The 19,912-nt window shown below is 48.9% G+C and overlaps 2 protein-coding genes across 4 annotated transcripts; one reads left to right on the top strand and one right to left on the bottom strand.

Annotated features, from left to right (window-relative positions):
- Positions 1-124: 124 nt before the first annotated feature.
- On the bottom strand, positions 125-6,960 carry zmat2 (zinc finger, matrin-type 2). Of its 2 annotated transcripts, XM_044222645.1 has the most exons (6): positions 6,878-6,943; positions 6,248-6,347; positions 6,043-6,166; positions 5,694-5,767; positions 2,499-2,644; positions 125-844 (listed from the first exon to the last, which is right to left on the bottom strand). In XM_044222645.1, exons 1-6 carry the CDS (start codon positions 6,893-6,895, stop codon positions 701-703), a joined length of 606 nt encoding a protein of 201 aa, XP_044078580.1. In that variant the 5' UTR covers positions 6,896-6,943; the 3' UTR covers positions 125-700. The 2 variants fall into 2 exon arrangements, with proteins under 2 accessions (XP_044078580.1, XP_044078579.1); XM_044222644.1 differs by having other exon boundaries at positions 6,043-6,347; positions 6,878-6,960.
- An 850-nt stretch (positions 6,961-7,810) lies between these two features.
- Positions 7,811-19,164, top strand: slbp2 (stem-loop binding protein 2). Of its 2 annotated transcripts, none has more exons than XM_044222643.1 (9): positions 7,811-7,995; positions 9,694-9,858; positions 11,876-11,956; positions 12,422-12,502; positions 14,425-14,568; positions 15,312-15,482; positions 17,217-17,379; positions 17,490-17,619; positions 18,292-19,164. In XM_044222643.1, exons 1-9 carry the CDS (start codon positions 7,943-7,945, stop codon positions 18,354-18,356), a joined length of 1,053 nt encoding a protein of 350 aa, XP_044078578.1. In that variant the 5' UTR covers positions 7,811-7,942; the 3' UTR covers positions 18,357-19,164. The 2 variants fall into 2 exon arrangements, with proteins under 2 accessions (XP_044078578.1, XP_044078576.1); XM_044222641.1 differs by having other exon boundaries at positions 7,814-7,995; positions 17,478-17,619.
- The last annotated feature ends 748 nt before the right edge of the window (positions 19,165-19,912 follow it).

Genomic DNA, 19,912 nt, shown 5'->3' with positions numbered 1-19,912 from the left:
TCCAGAGCTGCGCAGGGCGCCGTCAGCGCGCCGGCGAACGCCGACCGCGTCCCGCCCCCCTCCGCCGGGCGACGCGTTCACCGACACAAACAGCAGCTGATTAATAAAGAGACCAGCCAGCCAATTAGAAAGAAAAAACTTTATTAAAACGGCATCATGACACAACAGACACGTGACAACACAACGCTTCTTTCTTCCTGCTTTACGCGTTTGTTTCTCACTCAGCGATAAAAACACAAACTCGACAAACTTTCAACTAATTACGAATCTTTTATTGATCGTGAAACTTTAGATTTCGACTCGTTAGAAAGTGTTTTGCGTGAAGCTCAAACAGCTTCTTCTGGAGGGGAAACGCTCTTGTTTTACCTGCGTGACCCCGAACGTGTCGCGGACACGATGAGCAGACAGAAGGCCAGCTGGACTCACCTGCGCAGCTGCTTCCTGTCTCACCTGCGTCCACGTCCGTCTCCGACAGGAAGCAGCTGACTTTAATCTGAGTGACGGATGAAACTACCAAAATAAGAGCCTGCTTGTAGATGAAAGAAAGAAGATGTTCAGGTGTGCCGGCCCGAACCAGGACTGCTCCTTCCTGGTTCAGAGTCCGGTTCAGAGTCCGGTTCTGGTCCGAAACTCCGGCTGACTGAGGGGGCGGAGCAGAAACCGGTTTCCCGTGCAGGTGCGGCGGCCGAGCTGCGGAGCGTCAGTGGCTCTTCTTGGACGAGCCGAAGCCCGAGAAACCCATCACGGCCGCCATCTCGTCGTCCTCCTCGAAGTCCACGTCCTCCTCCGCCCGCCGCTTCCGCTCCTTCTGCTTCTCCTTCTTGTACGCCTTCGCCTTCTCCTCCTGAATAACACACAAGCAGGAGCTGAGACGCATCACTTCAGCAGGGGGGGAGGAGCAGAGAGGAGGAGCAGGGGGGGAGGAGAGAGGAGCAGGGAGGGAGGAGAGAGGAGGAGCAGGGGGAGAGGAGAGAGGAGGAGGGGGGGAGGAGAGAGGAGCAGACAGAGGAGAGAGGAGGAGCAGACAGAGGAGCAGAGGAGGAGCAGGGGGGAGGAGAGAGGAGGAGCAGGGGAGAGGAGAGAGGAGGAGGGGGAGGAGAGAGAGGAGACAGAGAGAGAGAGGAGGAGCAGGAGGAGGAGAGAGGAGGAGCAGGAGGAGGAGGAGCAGAGGAGGAGGAGCAGGGGAGGAGGAGCAGAAGGAGGAGCAGGGGAGGAGGAGCAGAAGGAGGAGCAGGGGGGAGGAGAGAGGAGCAGACAGAGGAGAGAGGAGGAGCAGGGGAGGAGAGAGGAGCAGGAGGGAGGAGGAGAGGAGGAGCAGACGGAGGAGAGAGGAGGAGCAGACAGAGGAGCAGAGGAGGAGCAGGGGGGAGGGAGAGGAGGAGCAGGAGGAGGAGAGAGGAGCAGACAGAGGAGGAGCAGGGGGAGAGGAGAGAGGAGGAGCAGGGGAGAGAGGAGAGGAGGAGGGGGAGGAGGAGCAGGGGGAGGAGGAGCAGAAGGAGGAGCAGAGGAGGAGCAGACGGAGGAGAGAGAGGAGCAGACGGAGGAGAGAGAGGAGCAGACAGAGGAGCAGAGGAGGAGCAGGGGGAGGAGAGAGGAGCAGGAGGGAGGAGAGAGGAGGAGAGGAGGAGAGAGAGAGGAGGAGGAGGGGGAGAGAGAGAGGAGCAGACAGAGAGAGAGAGGAGGAGCAGGGGAGGGAGAGAGGAGCAGGGGAGGAGAGAGGAGCAGACAGAGGGAGAGAGAGGAGGGGAGGGGAGGAGGAGAGGAGGAGGAGGAGGAGGAGGAGGAGCAGACAGAGGAGAGAGGAGGAGGAGCAGGGGAGGGAGAGGAGCAGGGAGGGAGGAGAGAGGAGGAGGGGGGGGAGAGAGAGGAGGAGGGGGGGAGGAGAGAGGAGCAGACAGAGGAGAGAGGAGGAGCAGGGGGGGAGGAGAGAGGAGCAGGGGGAGAGGAGAGGAGGAGGAGGAGGAGGGAGGAGAGAGGAGGAGGGGGGAGGAGAGAGGAGAGAGAGGAGGGAGGAGCAGACGGAGGAGAGGAGGAGCAGACGGACAGTCGGTTTGTTCTGAAGCAGCGGAGGCGTGTGGCTGAATCCCTCGGTGACGGTTTCTCTGTCAGCAGTAGCGGCGGCGGCGGCGAGCTCGACCGTGCAGAGCGGCGCTGCGATCTGCTCTGCAGCGCTTCACGCTACGCGGCGAGCCCGCCGTTCAAACGTTTCCCTCAGTCCGACACGAATCATCAAACGCGGCCGATTCTTGAAACGACCTGCTGGCCGAGGCGAGGCGGCCCCTCCCCCCTCGCCGGGTAACTGACCCGCGGCGAGTCGCAGCAGGAAACAGGAAGCACTGACTGCGTGTTCTAGCGCGTACGAGTCACGTTCTGAACGTCTGACGCCGACAGCTTACCGCTGCTCCAGAAACAACGCTTCCTATATTTCAAACGCTTCGTTTCTCGCGGCGGCCGAGCGCTCCTGACAGCGAGCGCCTCCTGCCGGCAGCGGGCCTCACCTCCTCCCGCAGCTCCTTCATGCGCTCCTCAAAGTCGTACTCCTTCTGCTTCTCCTCCATCTTCTTCTTGTTCACCTCGAAACGCTTCTTCACCTGATCCAGAGACGAGCGCTCGACCCGCATCGACATCCCCAAGTTCCTCTGGTCTGCACACACACACACACACACACACACAGAGTCACACACACACACACACACACACACACACACACAGAGTTACACACACACACACAGAGTTACACACACACACACAGAGTTACACACACACACACAGAGTTACACACACACACACACAGAGTTACACACACACACACAGAGACACACACACACACAGAGTTACACACACACACACACAGAGTTACACACACACACACACACACACAGACACACACACACACACACACACACACACACACACACACACACACACACACACACACACACAGACACACACACACACAGACACACACACACACACACACACACACACACACACACACACACACACACACACACACACAGTTACACACACACACACACACACAGACACACACACACAGACACACACACACACACAGAGTTACACACACACACACACACACACACACACACACACACACACACACACACACACACACAGAGTTACACACACACACACAGAGTACACACACACACACACACACACACACACACACAGTTACACACACACACAGAGTTACACACACACACACAGTTACACACACACACACACACAGAGTTACACACACACACACACACACACACACACACACACACACACACAGAGTTACACACACACACACAGACACACACACACACACACACACACACACACACACACACAGACACACACACACACACACACACACACACACACACACACACACACAGAGTTACACACACACACACACACACACACACAGAGTTACACACACACACACACACACACACAGACACACACACACACACACACACACACAGTTACACACACACACACACACACAGTTACACACACACACACACACACACACACACACACACACACACAGACACACACACACACACACAGAGTTACACACACACACACACACACACACACAGTTACACACACACACAGACACACACACACACACACACAGAGTACACACACACACACACACACACACACACAGAGTTACACACACACACAGTTACACACACACACACACACACACACACACACACACACACACACACACACACACACACACACACACACACACACACACACACACACAGAGTTACACACACACACACACACACAGAGTTACACACACACACACACACACACACACACACACACACACACACACACACACACACACACACACACACACACAGAGTTACACACACACACAGAGTTACACACACACACACACACAGAGTTACACACACACACACACACACACAGTTACACACACACACACACACACACACACACACACACACACAGAGTTACACACACACACACACAGAGTTACACACACACAGAGTTACACACACACACACACACACAGAGTTACACACACACACACACACACAGACACACACACACACAGAGTTACACACACACACAGTTACACACACAGAGTTACACACACACACACACACACACAGAGTTACACACACACACACACACACACACACACACACACACACACACAGAGTTACACACAGAGTTACACACACACACACACACACACACACACACACACACAGAGTTACACACAGAGTTACACACACACACACAGTTACACACACACACACACACACACACACACACACACAGAGTTACACACACACACACACACAGACACACACACACACACACACACACAGAGACACACACACACACACACACACACACACACACAGAGTTACACACACACACACACACACACAGAGACACACACACACACACACACACACACACACACACACACACACAGACACACACACACACAGAGTTACACACACACACACAGACACACACACACACACACAGAGTTACACACACAGAGTTACACACACACAGAGTTACACACACACAGTTACACACACACACACACAGAGTTACACACACACACACACACAGAGTTACACACACACACACACACAGAGTCACACACACACAGAGTTACACACACACACACACACACACACACACACACAGACACACACACACACACACACAGTTACACACACACACAGTTACACACACACACACAGTTACACACACACACACACACACACACACACACACACACAGTTACACACACAGACACACACACACACACACACACACAGTTACACACACACACACACACACACACACACACACACACACACACACACACACACAGAGTTACACACACACACACACACACACACACACACACACACACACACACACAGAGTTACACACACACACAGAGTTACACACACACACACACACACACACACACAGACACACACACACAGAGTTACACACACACACACACACACACACACACACAGAGTTACACACACAGAGTTACACACACACAGAGTTACACACACACACACACACACACACACACAGAGTTACACACACACAGAGTTACACACACACACACACACACACACACACACACACACACACACACACACACACACACAGAGACACACACACACACACACACAGACACACACACACACACACACACACAGAGTCACACACACACAGAGTTACACACACAGTTACACACACACACACACACACACACACACACACACACACACACACACACACACAGAGTTACACACACACACACACACACACACACACACACACAGACACACACACACACACAGAGTTACACACACACACAGAGTTACACACACAGAGTTACACACAGACACACACACAGAGTTACACACACACACACACACACACACAGTTACACACACACACACACACAGAGTTACACACACACACACACACACACAGAGTTACACACACACACAGAGTTACACACACACACACAGAGTTTACACACACACACAGAGACACACACACACAGAGTTACACACACACACACACACACACACACACAGAGTTACACACACACACGTGTCCCTTCCTGGACTCGAACTCACGCTTCTTCCCGTTGATGTGATCCAGGAAGTTGATGGAGTCTTTGACGACGCAGTCGCAGACGTTACAGTAGTATCTGAAAGAGAAGAAGAAGAAGAAGAAGACAGCCAATCAGAGGCAGGCAACAGATGCTGAAGAAACCTTTTTAAACGGCGGCGTGCCGGCCGGTCCTGAGGCGGCGTGCCGGCCGGTCCTGAGGCGGCGTGCCGGCCGGTCCTGAGGTCCCGATCTCACTGGGAGACGCGTCCTCTGGAGACCGGACAGGCCGCGACCACAAACCGACCAATCAGAGTGCGGCGCCGCGCGGCTCTGGTCTGTCAGAAGTTCAGTGTCAGAAGGCGCTCTGCCTACCCGCCCATCTCCGCCTGAGGCGTGGTCTTCGTGATGACGATGGTCTTCCCCAGTTTGGACTCCAGATCCACCTTGTAGTCTCTGTGACGCAGGAGGTCCCGCTTGACCGGCGGAGCGGCTTTCCCTGAGAGAGAGAGAGCACAAATGAAATAACGCCGACGGGCGGTCGCGGCTAAACAGGAAACGCTCCTCGCCGTCGGCTCACCGTCCCTCCTCTCTCGGTCTCGCTCCTCCGCCAGACGCTTCTGGGCGAGGGTTTCATACTCGTCTTTGTCCCACTTCCGACGGAAGTCGTTCTTACCGGACTACAAGAGGAGAAGAAGAAGAAGAAGGGAAAGCGTCAGCAACACAAACACTTTGAGACTTCACTACACATTAAGTGACGCTAGCTGCATCCGGGCGCCATGTTTCATGTTTTGGTAGCTAAAGATATTTTTCCCATGACGCTTTTACTGTGAAGGGCTGTGGCCGGAAGTCCTATTGTCGCTGCTGCTAGCGGAACAGGCTAACATTTAGCAGCGTTATTCTGCGTCCGCGCTAAAGCCAACAGACATGAACCAACACACTATCTGACGCTTTAGGAAACAGTCGAGAAAACTCCGTTAACTTTTAAATGAAACCGGAAACTTTTAAATTGCTTGTTACCAGGCTAGCTGTGGTTAGCTGCTAGCTGACGCGCCGGCGCTTGAAGCGGTTTTTAAACACGTTAAACGGAAACAGTATGAGCCGTTAGCAGCTCTGACAAACAGACTCACCCGGGCTCAAAGAAGAGTCACGTAACATTCAAGTGAGTTCAGAATTTTAACACAAAAACAAGCTCAAATCAGGAACTCACCCCACTGCCAGACGCCATCTTGTTTGCCTGCTGACGGAATACGGCTGTCGCAAACTCAGCGCTCGTCTTTAAAAAGTGAACACCGCCGCCTGCTGGAGCGGAGCGGCACTACATCACATATATATATATATATATATATATATATATATATATATATAAACAAACGACTCGGTTTCACTGCAGGAAAAGGCAACAAACAGCAATCATTAAGAAGAAATTAAGATTTCTGCAGAATAACCGAAATGAGACAGTTTCTGAAGCCGGACCCCTCCTCACACAGCAGCAGGTTAAAGAGCCACTCTACATACAACTATATATATTTAAACAAACACATGAAAGGAAGAATAATAAAGAAGAGAACTTGTTGTAAAAGCCAGAGAAGTGTGTAAGGCTCTCACCAGAACACACAGTTAAATGTAAAATGAGGATTTAAACAAATACTTGAATTACTGGATATTAATCAATCACGTGGGTCGTGACAGGAATCATAAATCACAGTATTCAACAAAATACTGAACATTTAATATATAATATTAATAACAGCAGAGGAACAAGCAGCAAACGCCAGCGGTGAAGTACATCTACTCACATTAATATGTCCACTGTGCACCTGGATGCGTGTATAATATATGTTACTGCAGTACTCGCAGTAGAAATACTCATCCTGCATCAATATAAATCATATTCCTGATGCGTTAATGTTGCAGCAGCTGCTTCATATTCTGCGGGAACCTGTGACTTTCCCCCTGAGGGTCAGGAACGTTTCATCTTAATCGATATAATTCGTCCTAATTGATTTGCAGGTTAGATTTTCTATCGTGACTGCGCACCTGCCTGTCACGTGACTGCGCTGGGCGTTTGGAATAATAAGACTTCTGTCCCTTTACCTGGAACACAGGATGCTTTTACTTTGACAGTCCAAGCTTCTGCAGGCCGGTGCTCGCGGCACCGGATGCAGCCCAGGTGAGGCCCCGCCCCCCTCAGGTGCGCCTCATTAAAGAGCTGTGAAAGCGGCTGGACGGCGTCTGTCCGCGTGAAGAGAAGGCGCCAAACTCAAAGTGCACGATGTCAAGCAGCGGAGCGGAAACGGCAGCTCAGAGCCCGCTGCGCTCCTCCAGGTCTGTACCGCCACCGGAAACCGCTTTACCGGCCGCTGCAGACCGACCAGGAGCGCGCCTGTCCCGCAGCACACCCGGAACTTACCCGCAGCAAACCCGCAGCATAACCGCAGCAAACCCGCAACACACCCGCAGCATAACCGCGTCTTGTTCACTTTGAGGCTTCAGTTTGATTTAGTCTCTAAAGTCTCCGGAAACTGAGAGGAGGCGATGAACACCTGTTCAGGTGCAGCAGCGAGTGAAGTCCTGCCGTCCTGGGCCCCGGGTTTGGCCTCGCAGGCTACTGCTCTCCTCTCTGATTGGTGGAGAGGTGGTGAGAGGAACACCTGGTTCAAAAACACAAATGTTAATGTTGTTTCTAGTCAGTTTTCTCCTAAAGACACAAGTCAAAGATGGAGGACAGTAAATACCTGTATCAAGGCCTCTGCATGTTTCAACCAACACTTTAATATTGTCAGCTAGACTGATAGAAATACATACATGCAGGAGATGGTCGTCACATATTTAAATACTCAAATTAATAAATGTAACTTAGTGAAATACTTCAAAGTACTTGAATAAATATAAAATACTCAACAGGAGTCTGACGGATCAGTTCAGCCTCTGAAGGTGAAAGTAGTTAACGTTACACTTCCTGTAGCTGCTTTTCACAGTAAAAGTTCTCCAGCTAAGACAGCAGTCTGGCTTTTAATATGAAGTCGCAACAGGAAGTGTTTTAACTAAGCTTTTTCAGGTTTAGTGAAGCTTCTGCGTGAGTCTGCGTTAAATGAAGGTTGTGTTTTCAGAGAAAGTAACATCAACAGTATCAGGTGGAAGTTTCCTGTTTCACATCAGTCGACTCTTGTTTCCTTCGTTCAGTAAAAACTCTCACAGCTTACGCAAAACAGGACGTGACTCTTCCGCTCTGAATCGGACGTTTTAAAGCGTGGATGTGATCGCGTTTCACTGAATGACCTGTAGCGGCAGCGACGCTGCAACGTCTCAAACTTCACGGTTTGTTTTATTCGGCTCGTGATCTTGCAGTCGGTGAGGTCACTGTGACATCAGAGCTCACCTGCAGCTCACCTGTCTGTCTCTGTGCTGCTGACGAGCTGTGGCTCATTTCCTCTAAATGTCCATCACGACTCTCACTGTCAGACTTTAGTACTTTTAGCTGATTATACTGATAATGTAATACTCAGGGTTTGAACGTGTTCATACTTTTACTGCAGTAAAGATCGGAGTACTTCCTGCCCCGCTGGTCCAGTACACGGTTATCAGCAGCCTCTTTAAAGTGACTCTGAAAACTAACGTGAAGTGTGTAAGATATTAAGTTGAATCAGCATTTATTAAACTTAAACCTGGTTTCACATTCTCAGTTGAGAGTTTGCGTTTTTTAACGCGTTAATTTCTCAGTTTTTGTCTGTTTGTCGGCACCAGAACGAGGATTCAAAACTCACGAGACTCTGAATTAATTCAACTTAAAGTTCAGTGAACTCGCGTGTTTAAGGCCGCAGGGAAACGTCTGTTTTTAAGTTGAACCAGTTTAAAATGTCTGGCAGTCCAGCTGTGAGCAGCTCCTTTGTGCATTGCATTGTGGGAGGATCGGGTTTGCGTTTAGACTAAAAACCAGTCCGGGAGTCAGGATCCGTCTGATGTGGCTTTGAGACGTGTTTCATTAAAAACAGATGTGATGTTAATGCAGTTTGGTGTCCTCAGCTTCTGTTTCAGCCCGTGGTCGTGTGTCTGTGTGAAGGGCTGGTCGGCGGCCGTGTGGAACGGCCTACCTGACCCGCTGCTGGCCGCCGCCGCCGCCTCCGGATGCTCCGCCCCCGAGCCGTGGCTCCTCCCCGGCTGCAGCTCCGTCTACGACAGCCTGGTCAGGTGAGAAACGCACCTTAGCTCGCCACGAGGAGCTCTCGTCTCTCTGCAACTCGGACTGCATATAGGAGGATGACCTCATGATGACATCGTGTTTCACTGCGTCTGCAGCGATTGGTTGACAGGTGGCCGGCTGTGTCGGTGACAAACTAAATAAGTACTCTAAGTACTCGGAGCTTGTACTAAAGGAAAAGTAGCAATACGACAGTGTAGAAACACTCGGATACAAGTAAAAGTACACAGGTACTGGCATCAGTACCTAAAGTAGAAGTTCTCATGCAGAATAATGTTAGTGGATTCTAGTTGTTGATGCATTAACGTGTTCATCACTTTAATGCTGCTGAAGGTGGAGCTCGTTATAATGGCCTCATCTGTAATATGTATTATAATATGTGAATCTGCAAAGTAACTGAAGTTTAAAGTATAAAGTAGCATAACATGGAAATGCTTCCATGTTATGCTACTTTATACTTCTGCTAAAATACCTCAGAATTGTACTTAATTACAGCGATCACAGGCGCATGAGATGGAGACGTCATTATTTTATAAACTGAGGTCTGAAGTTTTGGGTTGAATAACTCTTTGTCACAGTATATCTGCAGGAAACTGCACCGTGGTGGTTTTATTTTCTACAGTTTCAGATTGCTCAAAGGGTCCGAGAGCAAAACCCTGATCCCCAAACGTTACTATGTGAGTTTCCAAAGATACAAATCTGTGATTTGTCTGAACGTACGCAGCAGACGCGTGAAAACTTGGCCGTATTGATGTTATGGTACAGAAAAACATGGAGTCTTGTGTTTGAATGTTTCACTCTGTGTGAACATTATTCACAAGGTGGCCTTTTTTAAAACGTTAACGCTGCTTAAGGTGAAATAAAAGGGATCAAACAAAGTATGTGGTGTTTGGTTTTGCGTAATTATTTTTAAGAATTTCATGAATTGATAAATCAATTCAATGTTCTTTCTCAAACATTTCTTTTGTTGTCTGATAGCCGTTAGCACTTTTTACTAGCCTATGAATTGCTTATGCTAACTCCTAGCGCTAATCGACTGGCAGTCTCTAGCACTTAGCTGCAGCTCTAATAAGCTAATATAAACATTATTTTCATTATCAATGTTGAATTATTTTTGATTTATCAATCACTTTGTCATCTGCATAGAATTAATTGGAAATCTATACAATAAAATTCTTGTATCGAGGCACTGTCACTTTAAATTACTATGAATCCAAAATTAAAATAAACACTTTGAGCTCCAATCAGTCAGGCTGAACATCACCAGGGGAGGAGACCTTCCGAGCTCGTCTGTGATTTAACTCCTCGTTCAGGACGCCATGTTGACCCTGGTGACAGGACAGGACCTGGTCTGTAGCAGACAGGCAGCAGGACAGAGACTAAAGAGAGACTAAAGCCTCCTCAGGGGCGCCGGAGAGCTGAAGGGGAGGCAGCGATACTGCAGGAGGTGGATCTGAGTCAGAAACCTCCTCAGAGTCGTCACTCAGTCAGGTCTGAACTCTCAGACAGGAAACTCACATCGAGTCGTTCAGCGCGACTCGCACTTCCAGAGGACGTCATCGTCTCTGACGTCCTTCCAGAATAAACCTCCAGAAACCAGCTGAGACGCCAGAGAAGAAAGCGGCTGCAGAACCTGCCTGAGAATCCTGCTGTTTCTAAGTTTCCTTCAGTCTCACAGTGATCCAGAGACAGCTGTCTGTCCGTCCACGGGTCCACTGCAGACAGGAGCTGCTGACTGCTGGTTCGGCTGCTCTGATGGGACAGTTTAAATAAAAATCCCTCTCTGGACGGGATTTTAAATGACAGGAGGACCAACCAGTTTACAGAAACAGGAGGTCATTTTGGTTGTTGTTGTTATTATTATTACCACCACCACCACATACATGTTTGGACAGGATTTAAATCACTGACCAGAAGTCCTACTCATCAGAGCCATAACTCGTATGTGAACACTGATTGATTCCTGCCGTCTGTAGAGTTTGACGCTCGTCTTCTTCCTCTTCACAGTAACGTGTCTCCGCTCCCGTCTCCTCCTGCTGCCAGCGGCCTGCGAGGGAGAGAGAGAGCTGCCGGCAACAAACCTCGCAGGTTCAACAACAGCTGACAAGTCTCACGCTCATAATGACGTCATACAAAATGTCGTGCGACATTCGTGGTTTTTGCATAAATCTGATTGGCCAGGATCATTTATATCTAATAGTTATTAATGACACTTGACGCAGCAGTAGTATTTAAGGCTACAGTCAACAACGTCTTATGAAATCCTCTTGTTCTTTCTTTGAGAGTTAATGTTCAGACTGATACCACTTTAATGTCTGTACGCTAAATATGATGCCGCTGGCTAGCTTAGCTTAGCATAAAGACTGGAAACACATTTCCCAAACTACATTTAATTTTTTCTTTCTATATTACACATCGCATGCGTGTGGCAGGATTTCTTTAAAACTAAACCAGATACATTGAACCGTTAACTAAATTTGCATAATAAACGTTATTGACCCTGTTGTGAGTCGCACTGAACAATCTGCTGTCCGTCTGTCTGTCTTCGTTCAGGCCGTCCATCCTGGAGCGTTGCATCCTGAAAGTGTCCACCAGCAGTGTGGCCGTGGGGACGGACGACCTGGACAACAAGAGGTCTGTTCACTCAGAAAACAGCTGCTGAACTCAAACAAACGTTTATTCTTCTGCTTTTTATTTTATTTTTCTTAGAATTAAGGATGTAACCATCTGGACAACCAATGATAAACAGCTGAACGCCTCAAGTCATTATTTTTATAGACAAATTAATTCATCAACTAATTAACAAAGATGCAGGGTTTCTGTATTATTTATTTTTTGTTCCTGAACTACACGGCAGCCATTTAAAGGGTCACATCACCTAAATTTCTGCCGCCACCTTTTTTTAATACAAATGAGGTAAATTTAATTTGTGGCGCTCCCAGAATCCCAGAGGGCTTTGTGTCCATCCACGTTGGCGAACTCGCGGTCGTCTTCTTCGCTTTTGTTTTGGCGCACTGCTACGTTTCTCGGCACGTTACGGCCCGACCCGTTGAGTTGCGCACGCTTTGATCTCGCGGTCACATGGTTCATGTAGCTTTCAGTCTGCGCGGTCAACCTGGCCGAATGGCTTCCAGCGGGACAGACGGCACAGCGACTATCTGCTGCTGCGGTTTAAATAAATATTGATTACTATGTTGACTGAACTTAAAATCAACATATACGATAGCATTTTCTCCGACAGCATTAATCCGTTTTTCTGTGTTTAATCTCGGAGGGAAGACTGTTCCCGTAATGTCCAATACATTTCCAGTATGTTAATATTTCTCTCGTGCTTCTGTGGTCATAATTACTCGCATCCTAATGTTCTGTTACCACATTCGCATAAACAGGCACACGTGAATATCCGTGACGCCGCAGCTGCTCAGTTTAAGCCAAGAAAGAAGTTTGGTCAATAGTGCAAAATATACAAGGCAGACATCTGCATCCAACACATTTTATTATCCAGAGAGGGGGTAAATAACTGATCCTTGAACGGGCCGTTTTCAAAGAAACTCATTCGACGTCGCACAGGGAGAGACAGATGGCAGGAAAGGCAATCGGGCGAGACCAGAGCTGGGACCTGGTCTTGGGTCGGGTATGTACACCCCCCGCAGCCGAGCACCCATGGGCTTCCACTCTGTTGTTGGTAGTGCTAGAGCCACAAACGCGTCATTATAGTGGTGGAAATATAATATTCAGCACTGTTGCGTACCCATCACTCAGTCGGCCTTCATGCTTTCACGTCGGCTCGACAGAAAAATAGGAAGTAATTAGTTCTACTTCCTCCTTACTGTGATCCTCCGTGTTTGTGTCATCGCTTCACTGTCCAACACACGGTGTGTGTGATGACTGAATCAACCAAGAACAACCTGGCTAGATGCGCGCTAGCCAGGTTATCTAGTTGAGCTAGCTGCCATTCATTGTAATCAGATGTACTAATGTTGTAGCAACTAAGTGACGCTAACTTCAGCAATAAATCTAAAACCGAAGAAACTTTGAACGCCAATAACTCAGATTAATCTGAGGTAAACGTAAACTAACGGACATCTGGTTGTGGTAGCTAGCACGCGTTGCTTACGCTGGCTAACAGCAGTTTGACTCTAACAAGCTATTATCTTACAATAATTAAAGCTGGCTACATAAAATACCACTATTGACTAGACTGATGAGAGGTCGGCTTCTGCGTTAAAATGTCAAAATGCAGTCATGTCGTCAGTTCACCCGTAGGCGTGCTGTGTTAGGAACTATTGCTGCTTCCGATTCACAACAGAAGTCTATGGAAGTGTCGCAGCTCTCTCAACGGGTCTGGTTACACCGCAGACTGTCGATCCGTGTCACAGCGTGAAAACCGTCATGACTGTGCGCCCTTGTAGAAGATAGAAACAAGTCAGGAACCCACTTGTAAAAAAAAATCATCACTACTAGTGGTCAGAAGCTCCACAGGGTACCTCCTTTTAACTGAACCCCCATCTGGTCCCTGACCCCTCAGTTCATCACTGACCTCTGTGTCCCTGCAGGCCCCCTCTCGGTCGCTGCTATCCCCGCCTCCCGGACCCGGCAAACACCGAGACCAACGCTGCGGTTCTGAAGCGGCGGCAGAAACAGATCCAATACGGCAAGAACACCAGCGGCTACCAGAGCTACCTGCAGCAAGTCCCCAAGTGAGAAAACACACAGCTGATACTGAGTCCAGTTTAAACACAGTCAGCAGCTGGACAGAATATGGGGGTCACAGCATCAAACTGTCTCGCAAGAACAAATTATGACAGCGGTGTTAAGCTCCAATCTGTCAGGCTGAACATCACAAGGGGGGGACCGTCTCTGAAACCTTAACTTCGCCATGTTGACCCTGGTGACACGACATTTCTAAGAAAGCGGCTGCAGAACCTGCCTGAGAATCCTGCTGTTTCTAAGTTTCCTTCAGTCTCACAGTGATCCAGAGACAGCTGTCTGTCCGTCCACGGGTCCACTGCAGACAGGAGCTGCTGACTGCTGGTTCGGCTGCTCTGACGGGACAGTCTGACCGCATGTGAACACAGACGGGCTCACAGACGGGCTAACAGACGTGTCTGTAGAGAACAGCAGCACCGACCTGCAGCTGACATCACAACAGACCATCTGATGAGCTGTGACCGGGTCTCGCTCTCCTCGTGGCTTTAATGTTTTCTGTTGTCGCCTATATGTTGGTGTTAGCATGTTAGCATCTATCAGATTAGCAACATTTTGACTTCCTCTAAGTAAAAAGCTAACTTGAGAGCAGCTCGAGACACGGCAGCCGTCCCCGGCGCCGCCTTCTCATTCAGTTATGTTTGTCGTTTTCTTTAAATAACTGAATAATAATAATTTAGGCCCATAAAATCAGTTGTATCTGCTCTTTTAAACTCTGACGTCTCCTCTTCCTCAGACACCTGAGGGATCCTAAGCTCCACCCGTCCACTCCCAACAAGTACAGGAAGTACAGCCGGCGCTCCTGGGACATGCAGGTGCGTCTGTGGAGGCGAGCGCTGCACCTGTGGGACCCTCCGACGGACACCCAGCCGGACGCCGCTGACGCACGGGACCCAGTGGAGCAACTGTAGGTGCAAGTGTCTGATCTGGAGCTGCAACTAACCGTTATTTAGTCAATAATGACAGGTGACGCATCATCGTCCGGTGTTGACAACATGCTCTTGGGAGGCGCATCATTTCTGACTGCGAAACTGAAACGTACCGTCCCGGAGCTGTATTCACAAAACGTCCTGAGGCTAGAAGTCGCAGAAAGTTAAGAGAAAAATCCCGTTTGTCAGTCCTGGCGGCCGAAGAGAGTAACTCAAAGTATCTGAGCTGTAGAAGTTTCCCCTCAGTCTGAGAGAAGTTTTCAATACTTTGCAGATATTGATCTCACATTATCGTAGAAAAGGTTTCAGTCGCAGTCGTCTGGACGCTGTTTTCAGAATCAGGACATTTCGGCTCCCATCCGGAAGTCATTCTCAATTGTGAAAATGGTCTGAGAACTCAGAAGTTTAAGCTACTCTGTTGCTTAAGCCCCGCCCTCAGGAAGGAGTCTACCTGAGTATCTGTTGATTAGCTAGTTTCACCTGAAACTGACCTAATAGTTTCCATGATGGCCCAGTAATCAGTAATCAGGCCTATTGTTTTCTGGCTGCACCTCCCTCATCACTGTTCAGTACCTGATTAGCATGTGATTGGCTTGACCACGGTGTTAATACACTGTGGTAAACTTTGGGCAGATTGAATCTCAGACCACCATTTTTCAAAGAGGGTTTTCTTTTTCACAAAAATGGCTTCTTTGACTCTCTTTCAAACCAACTCTTCTCTCTACTTAGAATCTTACTACTTAGAGGAAGAGTTGGTTTGAAAGAGGAGTCAAAGAAGCCATTTTTGTGAAAAAAGAAAACCCCTCTTTAAACAGAAGATCAGTTTCAGGTGAAACTAGGCAGGTAAACAGCAGACACTCAGGTAGACTCCTTCCTGAGGGCGGGGCTTATTTATCACAGAGTAGCTTAAATTTCTGAGTTCCCGTCCCATTTTTTTTCACAATTGAGAATGACTTCCGGATGGGAGCCGAAACGTCTTGATTCTGAAAACAGCGTCCAGACGACGACGACTGAAACCTTTTCTACGATGGACCACTGCTGGACGAATGAGGGACGACACAGTCTTGTATCTCACATTATGTAGCATTATTACAGATGAAGCCACCCAGCAGAGTATAAAGGCAGTACAGTGAGCTCCACCTTCAGCAGCGGCAGCATTAAAGTGACAACACGATAATGTATATTATTCTGCATGATGAGTGCTTTGGCACTGTATTTTGATGCTAATACTTCTGTACTTTAAATTTTTGAATGCAGGACTTTAACTGCAGTAAAGGATCAGAGTACTTCACCTCAGACCTGCTCACACTTACCATGTTAGCGTGTAAAATTACAACTAATGAACATTTAAACAATATTTTGATGACGACTGTTTAATGAAGATTGGCCCACCAACAAGTCAAAACTTCAGACCTCAGTTTGTACATTAAGAGACATTAAATAAAGAAGGCGGACTTCATGATGAGCCAGTAAACCCGCTGCTGTAAAAATCTCTCACGCTGATGGTTTGACGTCAGACACAAAACACCGAACAATGTTTACTCTGACGCAGTTTGTAAAACATTTAATGACAGCGACAGATTATCTAACGCAGAGCGGCCGCCTGTCGACGCAGCGAGGAAGGTAACTTAGGAAAGTTCGGCAGCTCCGAAGATGAAACGGCGCCGAACCCTTTAGCTGCATTTCTGAGGACTCCTCCTGGTTGTTTGCAGGCAGAGCCAGCTGGCGAAGATGACCTCTGACCTGTGTGAGGACGGAGGAGACGGGCAGAGAGAGAAGGAGACTCCAGCAGCCTCTGAAACCTCCTCTGTGTCTCCTCTGTCGGCCGTGACGTCGCAGGAGCTGCCTGGACCCTGGAACAGCCCGCTCTCACCGGTAACACGCCTTAATAATGTCCACCGTCCAGTAGCTGCTCGCACAATCTGTAAGTCAGACTTTCTGTGTAGACCTGGAGGAAACTTGTTTTATCACAGATCTTCTGGCAGGATGCTGAGAGCAGCCACAGGCCTCTTCGCTCGCCTCCCGGCCTGAGCTACTCCTTCGCGAGTCAGCTGACCACCGACGACAACATGACGGACTGGCTCCGCCTCCTGCTGGAGGCCGACGACCCCCGAGGTGAGGTCACAGGTCAGGCTCGTATCTGACAGGACAGATGCGTTACCTAGACAACCACAGGAGTTCGTACAGCAGCTTCAACGCTCAGCCAGGCCCCTGCAGGTAAGTTAGTCGGCCCCAGTCGCAGCGTCATCACAGGTGCACTGCATCGTCATACAGCTCAGCCTCTCTCTGCATCCGAGGGAAGCTAAACGTCGTGTCCGGTAAAGCAAAATCTGTTTGGATCAAAACTTCCCGCCGTGACCTTTCGGCAGCGGTGTAGAAAAGATGGAAGAATCCTCGCTTGTACCTTCAGCAGCGAGGCAGTTCAAAGGGCTTCACGTGACGGACGTTAAGAGCAGATGTAGGCAAGAAAAGATCAATAGAGAGAAACAGGGTTTATTTATTTTATTTTTTGTATAGGAAGAGAAACAATAAAATGGCAAAGAAATAGAAGCTAAAGTACAATAAGACGAATCAAGTTTTCTGGGAGTTCGTTCCAGAGAATAAAACTGAATATATTTTTGTTGAAGCATCTCATCAGAAACTGTTCAGAGAGCATCAAAACCTGACGCAGTAACTTTCTCTTGGGTCGCTAATAAACTGAAGTGTGTTATAGCTACGCGGCCGACAGCGGACCCCTGCCATGTCTTGATTGCGTAGATTTGATCTGACTCCGTTTTGTTCCCGTAGATTTCGGCTCTGATGACCAGCAGGTTCCTGTTTTCTCGGACCAGCTGTTCTGGAATCCGTACTGATGGTCACCGGATCTCCACCCACCTGAAACAAACGAGGTTCAGTCGTCGGTCAACGTCTTTAACTCCTCAGCCCTCGTCGAGGGAAGTCGTCTGGACCCTCTAACCTGTCGATCCTGAATGTGTCGGAGTAAAAGCGTGCGTGTGGTTTCAGTATCTTTTTAAGATGGTTAACGACAGCAGGGACGTGATTGGTCCTCGATCAGAGTGGCCTCCGCCCCTCCGTGATGTCTTCTCGGCGGGAGGAGGGCTGCGACCTGAAGGGAACCCGAGAGGAACCGCGTTCTTTGCTCCGGCCCCGGAAGTGTTGGGATTTCCCGGGCCGCTCTCGAACGCGTCCTCGGCTCGGACAGCTGAACACTTTGACCTGAGCGTGGTACTATAGTTTGCACTTTCTGTGTTTATGTTGAACTGCATCAGATGGAGCATTTCTCACCTGCATCATGTTTTACTTTGATCCTGCACTGAAGGAAAGGCTGCTGATCGTTTTGTCCTTGAAGTCACTGGTTTAGTCTCTTTGTGCCGTCGGGTGTCACTGCCGTTGTCTCGGGGCCACGTCCCCTTCACGCTCCGCTGTCTGTCTGTCTGTCTGTCGGGCTCAGGCGCCACGTCCTCCTCTCTGTACCTCCATGTTTTTTCTAAAAAACACACCTTGATTAGTGGAGGAGAAAACGCTGTCACTTTGTGTTGTTGTGAGTTTTCTTTTTTACTTTTTTGTGTTTCTCAATTTGTCATTTTGTGCTGCTTGAATATCGAGCGCGAAGCTGAAGGATGTGATTAATAAAGATGTAAATAAAGTGTTGGAAGTTCAGACTCGACTGCTTTCTTCTACAGACCCTAAGCATGTGTTCGTCCGGGGCACGGGCCCCGGGTCTGACTGACCCGGAGTCAGAAGGAGGGGTCGGCTCGTTGGGATCAGACTCTCTGAGCTGTTTCTTGTCACAAAGACTTGCAGCTGCGTCGTTTTGTCTTTCAGTCGGGGGTCTTGCTCCTGGGGGGGCCGACGCTCCCATGGCTCTGATATTCAGAGTTACAAAAAGCAGCTGTTAGTTTATTTCATATTAGAATATTTAAAGTTGCTTGGCATCAATTAATTGGTGAATAAACAAACTACGGGACGCGTTAGTACTCACTTTAGCAGCAGAACAGCTACAGCTCGTGCTGCTGCTCTCCTGCAGGAGTCACTCTCACAACACTTCATGCAGATTTTATTTTTTTCACACAAGTCAAATGTAAAATATCCAGTGACGTCTTGGTGGTCAAATAATCTGCCACTCGGACGGGTTCCACCGGCAAAACACGAACTGCCAACAAACAGAGCGACCCAGAGCCCAAAGCGAGGCCTTCAGCGTGTCGTCGTGTCCGACCGACAGTCCGAAGCTCGACGTTATTAACAAACATCACAGTTATTACAGTCGTTCAGAGGAAAAGCAGCAGATCTGCACATCTGAGCAGCTGCAGCCAGGAAGGGATTTACAGGAGAAACGACTAAAAACGTTGATTTTTTTCTGTCAGTCGACTAATTTATTAATCGACTGATCGATTCAGCTGAACTCTTA

The sequence above is a fragment of the Siniperca chuatsi genome, linkage group LG14 (genome assembly GCF_020085105.1).
Source record: "Siniperca chuatsi isolate FFG_IHB_CAS linkage group LG14, ASM2008510v1, whole genome shotgun sequence".
Lineage (NCBI taxonomy): Eukaryota > Metazoa > Chordata > Actinopteri > Centrarchiformes > Sinipercidae > Siniperca > Siniperca chuatsi.
The sequence above is the reverse complement of the archived record's forward strand: the minus strand, read 5'-3'. Positions and strand labels throughout refer to the sequence as shown.